The 12,359-nt window shown below is 43.4% G+C and overlaps 1 protein-coding gene across 1 annotated transcript in view; it reads left to right on the top strand.

The window, feature by feature from the left end:
* SERINC5 (serine incorporator 5) overlaps window positions 1–12,359 on the top strand; it is an 81,445-nt gene that overhangs the window by 44,419 nt on the left and 24,667 nt on the right. The window contains exons 2-5 of the mRNA XM_083152396.1: window positions 2,683–2,850; window positions 5,886–6,064; window positions 8,610–8,692; window positions 12,184–12,277. Coding sequence (XP_083008522.1) covers window positions 2,683–2,850; window positions 5,886–6,064; window positions 8,610–8,692; window positions 12,184–12,277 — 524 coding nt within the window. The remainder of the gene's footprint in view (window positions 1–2,682; window positions 2,851–5,885; window positions 6,065–8,609; window positions 8,693–12,183; window positions 12,278–12,359) is intronic.

The following is a 12,359-nucleotide window of genomic DNA, read 5'->3' as shown; positions in this document are numbered from 1 at the left end:
AGAGCATCCCAAAATGCGGTAAAAACCCAGATAACAGGGTTTTTACCGCATTTTTAGTTTAGAGAATCTCCCCCAAAACATGTTCTGCATTCATTTACAGCTGGTGTAACAGCGGTAGGAGCAGGTTTGTAATACTGAAATGTAACCGTGCAGCTAAGGTTAAATTTCACAGATCCTAAAAGAATATTCCAAAAGGTCAATGGCATTTTGCAAAACCCTACCCAAAATAACACATTAATGAACGTTTGGTGAAATCTGCCAGCTGTAAATAGTCTATGTACAGGGCCGATGCCAAATAGGGTTAGGGCGACCTGTGCACAGATATCCTGTTACTGGAATTGTCTGATTCTTTTTGTAGACGCACTGAAGACGCCTCCTTGGAATTCCCTCTCTGCGTTGTTTGCCCAGCCGGGTACTGTTCCTGTACTCTCTCTGGAATGAATGAGATCTGACCAGACTGTTTATACAGGGAACAAAAGCATATCTAAACTCTAGGGCTTGGGAATCGGCGTGTTGTGAGACCCAACCCTGGTGCAAAATAAAAAGAGAATATTTATTATCTAGATCTTACATGTTAAATATTAAAGTGAAATAGAGCATTGTACAGATCTTGTGTGTGTATATATAATATATAGAATACAATTATATATAAGTATATATAATATCATTTTTCACGTTCTTATGTCTTTTTAAAATGAGTTGAAAATGACCCAGAACTGTATACAGTATGTGTTCTTTATTGGCTGATGGAATGCCATAGTGCTACGTACATAAAAAGCTGGAGTCATTAAATTGTCAGGGCTCAGGATAAGGTTGCTGTGAGTAGACGTTTTCTAGAATGATGTGATCGATGTGGGACAGACAGCGAGAGGATTATATTCTTTCTGCTATCCCTGTTCTACTGATGGGGACAGGGATAGCAGAGTGAGGAGAAGGCCAGGTAGCAGGAATACAAACAGAGCAATCGGGTGCGAGAATAAAGAATATCGCTCTAGTATTCAATATATATACATGAATGATACAAAAAAAAAATTAATAATAAGGCTGCTCCCAAGGCAATTCTGGAAATTGCTAATGAACACTATATAGTTTAGTACAATAGTGCACCTAAATATGTATTATAAACAAGTAAAAGAGCACCACACACAGATCACTTTAATGCTGTGTACACACGGGGTAATATGATTGCTGGGGATATATTGCTAGCAATATATCCCCAGCAATCATATTGCTCAGTGTCTCCTTTTCATCAGCGATGAAAAGGAGACACTGCTACGGGGCGGAGGGGGAGCGCAGCAGCAGCAGACGCTGCTGCTGTCACTTTGATGGGAGGAGGGAGGGAGCAGCGGCACGGGGCTGGGGAGATCAACGCTGATCTCCCCGGCGCTGACCTCCTGGCACAGCGATCGCCGGGGAAAGCCGCTGGTCGCAGGAGCATGCTCCTAGGACCAGCGACCATTAGGCAGTGCACACGGGAGCGCACAGCTGGCGATTTATCGCCAGCTGCGCTCCAAATAACTGGCAATATGGTCGCTCAGCGACCATATTGCCAGCGATTTTACATGAAATTGCACTCGTGTGTACTCACCTTAAGAATAACAATTTTTTACTTACAAATATTCAATTATATAAACACAATTCAATTACCTAAACACAATTGGTGTAAAAACAATAATAATGATTTTAAAACATATCAGCTCCTCATAAAGGATTTCATGAGGTAAATTCCTTTTGTAAGCTAAACCAACTCCGGAATCCTAGCATGTCTGTAGATTTAATTAGACAAGTCTCTAAACTGACATAAGGTTGTCACTTTAAATATAAGAACAGTGGCGTAGAATGGATAGTTAGTGAATTATTCACACTTTGTGTCCACAATAGGTTTAATCCACAATTACTTTTGGTGGAAAAAAACAAACACTTTTTATGCGGCAATACCTCTTAATTTATGTCCAATCCCAAGATCCTGCGGTAGGCTAATAGCCGGCTGGCCGCCGCTAGTTTGGTATAGCGGGGAGCGAGGCACACTCACCTGTGATTGAGTGACAGGCGCTTTGTTCACGGCAGACCAGAGTAAGCAGGCAGCGGGCTTTCCAGCATTGTTTTTTGCTGTGAGGTAGAAGGGGATTCGCCACTTGTAACAAGCTTTAGGAGTAGTAGGCAATCCGGGTGGGTAGCGGATAGGGTAAGATGAGCCCCACTTAGAACCTTGACGCGTTTCTCCGCCAAGTAAACACGTTGGTTTCTTCAGCAGGAGATAGGAGGTAGCAGGAAGTAGCAGTCATCTGTCCATGCTGGAATACGCCCACTGTGAAGGAAACTCCCCCTACAAACCTCTCATTGGGAATTTTGAGTGTGTAGCATAACACATCTTCTCCTGTGACCCCAATTAGTGGTACTGTAGACCCTTGCGGGCTTTCTTGCCACTCTTTGGGCAAGGGGCCTCACTGTGCCTGCTTCCTATTACTATTTCCAATTGTAGTCCACGTGGACTAAGCAAAAGTTGAAAAAGAAGATGTAAATACTCCCAAAAAGTGCATCCACATGGGATGACCTGTTGACTGTCTATCATGATGTTGTCTATCCATAGTTTACAACCTTAAGTTTAAATTTTATACTGTAACAGTATATATGTAGATGGCTATCTTCTGCTCATGCTAATAGAATTGTGTTTTCTTACAGGTGGCCTGCTGCTGCGGGGTCGCGCCCTGTGCCCTGTGCTGTACCTGCTGCCCTAAAATCAAGCAGTCTACAAGCACCCGCATTATGTATGCCATATTCTTCTTCCTGGTCACCGTTGTCTGTGCCGTTATGATGTCTCCTACTGTGGCTACATTAATGAAGGATCATGTGAGTTGCAAGACTTCTTAGTTTGTTTCCTGGTGTCATGGTAACCAAGCATTGTGCACATTGTAATTCAACTTAGCACTTTGGCCCGATTCAGACCTGGTCGCTAAGCTGTGGTATGTTTGCAGCCTAGCGAACAGGTAACTAACGCCCCGCCACAAAGTGTACATCGTCACTAAATGGGTCCACCATACCTCAACATCTCTGCCAAAGGTGGGCATGGAAGGTGGTGATGTTTCTAGAAACTGGCAGAAAGGGGCTAACAGTCACTCGGTTATGGTATATTAGGTCTACAGTCATATGGGTGACCACTATTGGTTGACAGAGCCAAAAGGTCGACATGAGTTTTTCCTTATTTTTTGGTGTCTATGTCAACATAGGTTGGTATGGGCACCGTCTAAGTGTACCGCGCTGCGCTCAGCACACTATTATTTTCTCCCTTCATGTGGAAGTGGATGGTAGGGTATGAAATACCGCATGTCGGCTCATCATTTTCTAAAAACAAAAACGCACGTCAACCGTTTCCATGTCGACCGTTTCCATGTTGACATTTTGCCTTTTAACCAATAATGGTCGACCATATGTTTGCAGACCTAGACACTGTAGATCTAATGACTGCATACCCAGTCACACTCTGCCACGGTCACTGACAGTAATAAGGGGCACACTACCCTCAAATTTAACCTTTATTGATCTACTTTAAAAATGTTGCAAACAAATGAACACATACCTCAAAAAATATGTACACACACCCCACAAATAATATAACCTACCACAAAAAAACATAATATAATAACGAAAAATCACAGGATACAGCCTTGATTGGTTTAGATAGAAAGGTCTGTTGACACAATTAAAATAAATGAGAAAACAGACAAGACAGAAGTATGTGGCATTGGAGTTCGGTGTTCACTTGAATCCTCTGAAGGCAAAAGGAGCCAGATGCACTAAGGTTCAAACGTGATAAACAGCCAGCCAATCAGCTCCTAGCTTCCATGTCACAGACTGTGCTCGAAAAATGTCAGGTAGGAGCTGATTGGTTGGTTGTTTATCACTCTCATTTTATCACTTTTGAAGCTTAGTGCATCTAAACCACAGCCTGTAAATTGATGAAAGCTGATTGGTTAGTACATTTCTTAGTACATTTGATAAATATCCAGCCTTTGTTCTCTGTAGAAGTGACTTCACCACCAACTTGCACAGAAAATATTTTGGTACTTATGAGTTATCTGGGCGCCCGATTTTTTGATTGTATGCCTTAAGTTAAGGCATACAATCAGATGCGATGCGATATCGCATCGCATCGCATGCGACCATCGGATGCGATGACCCGATTTTTCCATAGGAATCAATGTTAAAATGGACTGAGTCCATTTTAACATGGAATTCAATGGGAAAAGGGGTCCTTTTCATACCCCTACTATCCAAGTGGGCATGGAGTTGGATATAAACCTGTGGCGAACGTAGCGAGCCACCGAGCCCGAAGCGTGGCGAGCGAAGCGAGCCCCGCGAGGGGACGGTATTCTGTGTCCCCTCGCGGGGCTCGCTACGCTCGCCACGCTTCGGGCTCGGTGGCTCGCTACGCTCGCCACAGGTTTATATCCAACTCCATGCCCACTTGGATAGTAGGGGTATGAAAAGGACCCCTTTTCCCATTGAATTCCATGTTAAAATGGACTCAGTCCATTTTAACATTGATTCCTATGGAAAAATCGGGTCATCGCATCGCATCGCATCCGATGGTCGCATGCGATGCGATGCGATGTGCCCGATCCGACCCGATTTAGAAATCGGGCGCCCAGTTAACTCACAAGTACCAATATTTTACCTGTATTTTTATTATTTTCATATTTATCATTAAAAAAAAACAGATAAGAGAAAATTCTATTTCTATATTTCTTGGTTCCTCCTTTGTGCCTTTCCCCCATCTTGGAGCTTGCCTGTGTTTCTCTCTCCAGTGCCTTACACTGCAGTAATAACCTGCATAGTTCTGTCAGACGCTCCCTTCACGGCAAATGGAAAAAATGATGCAGAGTGGTTTGGAAGTGAATAGTGGTTTATTATCCTCAGATAAACCCAAAGGCTATTTGTATTAAACTTGTTTTTACTTTCAGGTGAAACCAATAGCAGACTGAATCCTCTCTTAGCACTTTAACTCATGCAGAATTTCCCAGAATCTGTGCATTTGTGTAAGGACTATGTAACTAGAAACTACAAATAGGGCCTTATTTTGGTTGAATTGTTTGGGTGCGAATTCGCATCCTTGCAAGTCACCCTAACCCCGTCTTGCAAATGGTTAGCCGGCGCGACCCTTTCGCAAGCAGCATTCGTTCGCTAGGCTTATGAATGAACATCCATTCGCATGCCAGTGGGAACCTTCCTCCATCTTTCGATGGTTGCCGACCATTGAATGATGGTGAAGGCGCACGCGTATGTAAGGGTGGTCCAGACCACTCGTACATATGCATGTAGAATTTCAGGGAATTGGGCGGGCTTGAAGAGCTTGCCTGAAGAGCTTCTGCTGGGCCACCACCGGCCAACCGCGTGTAAGTAACATTGGCATTTTTTCAATCCCGAATCCCATGACTGAAAAAATGGCCCAGGATTGGCCACTGTAATTCGAGACCATATAACTGACCCTTGCTCTTCTATAGTAACAATGTATTATTTGAATTCACTATGTAGACCCTGACATTATAGTAAGAGGAGGGTCCCTTAGGCAGTGGGGCCCATTCAGGATTTCCCCCTGTGCTCCTGAGGGCCAGTATGACCCCAGAGAGATTATGCAGACTCACCACACTAATGTTTACTTGGGGTAATTCATGCGAGAGCATTGTTGTGCGATTTAGTAATGTGGGTTCTAGATGGTTTGTGCTGCGCTTTACCTTAAAATTGATGACCTCTATGTGTGATTTCCGATTTAGTAATGTGACCTACATTAGTTGTTAACTGAGAAAACCTATTTCCATGGTAACATAAACTGTTGGTTATCCTCTGTTTCCAATTGGTCAGTGACGCATCTTTTCTGTGTCCACTAGATTCCTTTTTATGAAGACATCTGCCAGCACCTGCAGGCGGGAGAGAACTGCGAGAGGCTGGTGGGATACTCGGCTGTGTACAGGGTGTGCTTTGGGATGGCCTGCTTCTTCTTCATACTCTTCGTCCTAACCATTAACATCAAGAACAGCAAAAGCTGTCGGGCCAAACTACACAATGGGTAAGGAAAACATCTAATGACCTGTCTTAGGGATCCGACTTGTCCTAGTTGACTCTGGTGTGGATGGAAAGGTTGACATTGACAAAATTTCGACATGCAAAAGGTAGACATCAGCAAAATGTCGGCATGCAATGGGTCAACACATGAACAGTTAGACGGGAGTCTTTCAAAGGTTTATTTATGTCCATGTCCACATGGATCCCCATTTTTAGTGTAGCGAGTACAACATAAAATAGGGATTACCAGAGTAAAGACAGATACAGTACATTTCTCAGAGCATTTAGGTGGTTATTCTGATTCACTCAGAAGACACAATCACTCTCTAATGGACAATACTATGTGCACTGCAGGTGGGGCAGATGTAACATGTGCAGAGAGAGTTAGATTTGGGTGTTTTATTGTTTCTGTGCAGGGTAAATACTGGCTGCTTTATTTTTACACTGCAATATAGATATCAGTTTGAAGTACACCCCCCACCCAAATCTAACTCTGTCTGCACATGTTACATCAGCTCCACCTGCAGTTCATACGGTTTTGTCCATTAGAGAGTGATTGTGTCTTTCCGAGTGAATCAGAATAACCCCCTTAGTCTGACCATATATGAAACTGTTCATTGGTAATGGGGAAAAATCAAATGCAACAGAGATAAATGAAGTAGGGTTGTTAAGGGGGGTGGTGTCTGGTTTTTATCACCGCCCAATCAGCTCCTAACTGTGAAGTTACAAGCTTGGATTGGAAAAAAAATGGCAGTTAGGAGCTGATTGGCCAGTGATAAAAAAAAAAAAAAAAAACAGACACTTCATCACTTCACCGAGCTTAGTTTTTCTTGTCTACATTTTCAACTGTTAATTCCTATTTATGGGGTAGATTTATTAAGCTCGGTGAAGTGATAAAGTGTCTGGTTTTTATCACCGGCCAATCAGCTCCCAACTGTCATTTTTCAAACCAAGCTTGTAACTTCACAGTTAGAAACTGATTGTTGGTGATAAAAACCAGACACTTTATCACTTCACCGAGCTTAATAAATCTACGTACTACGCGTATCTGTAGTGACCCGCTGTGTGTGGACATACATGTTACACTGCACTTCTCCCACATTATTTATAAATCTTTTCTCCTACAATACCAAAGCAAATTGGGCCTAATTCGGATGCGGTTGTCCTTGTGAGTGCTGTTGCTATCTTTTGCCATTTGCAGTTGTGATTGTAAGCCTAATATGGGCAGAAGCTAATATAGCCATAGAGGCACAATCTGCTGTCACATCAGTTTTGTCCGATGCGGTACAATTGCTGATATATCAGTACCATTGTCACAATAGTGTTATGTAACAGGATTTGAGCGGCTCACCTTGGGCGCAGTAGAAAGTAATATCGCAACTGGTAATTTATGCACGCCCAGAATACGCTGTATAAATGGCCAGGACACACCTACGATTACCTGACCACTCCCCTTACCAGCCTCTCTCTCTTCTTGTCATCGTCCAGTCACTCTGCAACTAATTCCTTGGAGCGACTGCTGCACGTGAGCACTGGGACTCAGACGCATGCTCAGAAAACATTGACTGATTTGCGCATAATAACCACTTTACAACTGCATCTGTATTAGGCCCATTGCTACATGTGGGTGCACAGACATGGCATTTATCCAGGAACTCTGCCCTCGCTGCCATCCCACCCATCATCACACACACACACACACACACATAAATATGAGGACATTTGCACACCGCTATTAACTCCATGTTATATTTTACCTAAAGGCCCAACTTTAGCAGCCTGGCCTTTCTTTTAAATGACACTCTTAGGGGTATATTTCCGAAATTCTTTTGATGGAATGGATCCGACATGGTCTATTCAATGCAGTGGCCAAATCCGGATGTTGGATTTGGCTGCTGATTGATGCTCACCCCTGGCCGGCGCGGGGACTGGGTGAGTGCAGTGGCTACAGGAGCCACCTGGGAGGCGGCGGGAGCCAGGATGGGGCTGGGTGAGCTGCTCTCAACCAGGCTGGCGGCAGGACAGATGAGCGTGGCGGGAGGGTGCAGAGACAGTGGACGGGAGGACGACACCGTGTAAGCTGCTGCTACTCACCCTGCAACGTCCTCCCTTCCTCAATCCATCTTTTCATGTCGGATTGGGATTGCCAGTAATGTGGTTTCGGTTTTGGCTGGGTTTCCGGCAAAAGCAGGTGGATTTGTGGCTATTCTGCCAATCCACCTGGTTTTCAGCAGGCCGGAACATTCCAACCTATCAAAAAAAAAAGAGCTAGCATTGAATAGGTTGAAACCCCTTACGGCCTTCTCTAGTCTAAAACTGACTTCTTTTCGGCAAGACAGCACTTTTGAAATCAATTGAATATATGCCTTAAAGTAGTTAAATAAAACTTGACTGTTCCATCAAATCTTTCTTCCCGGACATCTATCACAGGTCCCGACAGTACTCAGTTGAATTTGATGAAACAAACCTTGTTATAATATACTGTATTACGATGAGTTTGCCTACAAGACGTACTAGTTGAGGTATCTCCTATGTTTTTGTCTTTGCAGTTTTTGGTTTGTCAAGTTTTTGGTCCTCATAGCGATGTGCTCTGGAGCATTCTTCATCCCTGACCAAGATACTTTCCTCCTTGGTAACTCTTCTTGTTTGTTTGTCTTCCTCTTATTAGCACAGAGATGTTCAGAAACTCTGTACAATAATCAGATTTAACTAAGCTCCTGCCTCAGAAAAGCTTGCTTTGCCATTCCTTGGTCTACCACATGTGCAAAGACGTCTGGCCATTAGCTACCAGTATGTCTTTCGGCCCTGTGGTAATTAGTACAGAGCACCCAAAATCATTGGTGGACTACAGCGGTCATTCTAAAACCCTGCACCTGGCACAACCCGTGCAGTTCCTCTGGCTGGGGTGTCGCTCTCTGCTTCTGTCGCACTCTGGTCTGTATCACAGTGCTTAGATACAGAGCAGTGTGCACCATAGCAGACAGTGACATCAAAGGCAGGAAGGAGGAACAACATGGGCTGTGACAGGTACCGGGTACTAGAATGAACATGAGAACATATAAACTCCACAAATATAGTACCCAGGGTCAGGGTGCCATTGAAAGCACCAATACTGCATGATAAAAAAATAACAGTGGGAAAAATGTTGTATTTCTTGTGTGAGCACCTAAACACAGCCCTCTTAGTTGCCAGTCTCTGCCAGCGGGATCTAGCATGTCCGCACTGGTACGCGTTGCCCGCAGCATATCACAGGTATGGTGGAAGGAGTTAAAGCTCTGTAAGAAATCTATGACCTAGATGTTGCCAGCAGATGTTTCCTGCCCAGCAGATAACTCACTGACCATATTCCGTTTGCTCAGTCACAAATAGCACGGCTGCAGCACAGAGATTCCTTATGTTGTGTTCTTGTTATATATATACTGTTGAGATGCTATTTAGGTTCCACATGAATGTGCAGTTCTATGCATCTCATGTAACTTGAAGTTAAAACCACTTATGGACACTGGTAGGTGACCGCTAGTGCTGGGAATCTTATGCCCATTGCAGTAGCAAACACAGGTATTTACAATATGTGCTATGGCAGATATGGAGGAAGCAATGGGGTGCTGCTGCCACTCTTTTCTCCATAGTTGCTTTGCACATTTCTGCACCAATGGCATTAGTGTGAGGTGTTGGGGCGGAGCTAAGTTGTATGTATATGCTATGTAGTTTGAATCGGATTCGGCATGAAAAGCCGGCGGTCGGGATCCCGGTGTTCAAAATCCCGACGCCGGAATCCCGACAAGGGGGGGACGTGGATAGCCCCCCTTGTGGGCTCGCGCTCGCCACGCAGCGGGCTCGGTGCCTCGCAACACTCGGCACACTAATTTATTCTCCCTCCGAGGGTGTCGTGGACACCCACGGGGGGAGAAAGTGTCGGGATTTCGGCGTTCGGGATATCCAGAAACCATTAACAGAAATACACAGATGCTTTAAATCATTGCAGCCTCTAATCCTTTCCAAAGCTCTGGCAGAACTTGCTGTACAGGTAGTAATCAATTATCACCATTCTGTCACCATTTTTGGGGAAAGACGATTTTACCTTTAACTCCTACATAGTGGGCTTGTCCTCCATGTATGCCTTAAATCTGTGGAGGTTCTTAACTGCGACTAGGGTTATGAAATCCCCCAAAAACATTACTGTATTCCTACTGGTCCTGACAAATTCCGGTTTCTAGAGCAAATTAATTTAATAGAGTGTATACACTCAATTCGATACCTATGGGTGGCCCTGAGACATCGAAATTGAATAGAAAATAGACTGTACAGGCAAGACTATTTAGTACAAATCTGTTCTATATAGGGTGGTATTTAATCTGGGATAACGACTGTCGTAAAGTCCGGACAGTCGGCATCCTGGCCCGTTTTTGCTCTGCTCAATAGATACTCAACATTCAATGTTGCACCTATCGAGCAGCGAAAACTGCTGTGGATTGGCAAGAAACGGCCATGAATTTGACAATCCACAGCAGTTTCCGACAAAACCGATCCGACTTGTCGTAATCCGCGGTCTGAAACGGCAGCATTGAATAGGCGACAGCCACTATTTCCCCTGTTGGAAATAGAGGCCGACATTGATTAACCCTCATAGTCGAAATGGAATGTGTACACCACACCATGCGTTTCGATCCCAATCAAATCTGGATTGAATAGAATAAAGGAATCCCACCGTATGTACACCCCTTAATTCGGATCTGAAGTAAGATTGTACAAGTGTGATACTGAATATTCAGGTTTTCCCCTTTGTTTGTCTATGGTTAGCCGGACTGCACAGCGTGAATGAGAACAATGAAATAGTGGAGCAGTGGCACTAAGCCAGAAGCTGCCTGACATAAGCAGGGTGTCTGAGAAACAGCCCGGCCAAGCCCATTATGTGTTAGCTGAATTCCATATTATTATAAACAGATATTTCTAATAGAAACAGAATTATTTTGTAACTGTTTTTCAAGCCATAAAAAAAAAAAAAAAAAAGTATCCCAGCAGAGACAGAAAACAAAGTTCCCCAGACTCTGCCATTTATCTATGGCTATATGTAGCATAAAGTGATCACAAATATATAGTGATCAAATTATTTATATGAAAGTTTTCTAAAAATGAATTTGCAGCATAAAACTCGCATACAATGTGGCAGGTATGGATCATTAGGTCTACAAGATGATGGTACAAGCATTAGGTCTACACCATTAGGTCGACATGGGTCTAGGTTATTAGGTCGACACAAGCATTAGGTTGACATGGACAAGGTCGACAGCCAAAAGGTCGACATGGGGTTTTTCACTGTTTTTTTTTTTTTAATCCGAATGTCGACATGGACACCGAAATGTAGCACTGCGTCCCCTCGCAAGTGACCTAATTCTTGTTGACCTAATGACCGAATCCCAAAGTGGCAATGCTGGCACCCATGTCATCTGAGACTTTGATGATTTACCGGAATCGCACTGATGTTGAAGTATGGTTGGTTGCTCGACCCAGGTTATTCACCTTCAGTGTTTTTACAATGCACCTTGACCGGGTCGACCCGGCAATAACCTGGGTTATTTGTGAGATGTGAAAGGGATACTAGATCCGAGCAATAGCTGGCATTGGAATTTATAATGCATGTGTATTCCTTTAGTTGTATTTAAAGTCTTATTCAGAACATATTTAGGCAAGGCTTAAGGAGGAACCTCTGACTGTCAGTTGTTAATGTAATTGTAATTTAATATTGTGTTTGGGGAGAACGGTCTGCCTCTTCTGGATAGAAGTGCCAGAAGTGAGTAAACCTGTTGGGTATAATTTAATATGATTTTAATATAACATTTACAATGAGGATGAATAAGTGAATCTATAACATTGTTACTATAGTATATATTGGTTCATAGCTCCATCATTTAACACAAGCACTAACTTGTTCTTATGGAATTAGATTATCATAATTGGTTTTATACAATAACCCCCCCCTTCATATCACTATATACTAAAGATTAAAAAAAAACAGTAGAGGGGAAATAGTGCCTGGCTGGTACCATAAATGAATCCCTTGGTTTACATGTCTTTGATTAATTCAGTGCCACATGGAGACGACTTGTCATTTCTGTTTTGCAGTGTGGCGCTACATTGGCGCCTTCTTCGGCTTCTTCTTCCTGCTGCTCCAACTCATGCTGTTGGTGGAATTTGCTCACAAGTGGAATTCAAACTGGTAGGTGTCTAACAGGGACAACACATCCAGATAGAAGTGAGTTCTTGTATGTCTTAAGAGAGTGTACCAATAGTTGATGTCA

Source organism: Crinia signifera, chromosome 1 (assembly GCF_055691185.1).
Source record: "Crinia signifera chromosome 1, ASM5569118v1, whole genome shotgun sequence".
Taxonomy (NCBI): Eukaryota; Metazoa; Chordata; class Amphibia; order Anura; family Myobatrachidae; genus Crinia; species Crinia signifera.
The sequence above is the reverse complement of the archived record's forward strand: the minus strand, read 5'-3'. Positions and strand labels throughout refer to the sequence as shown.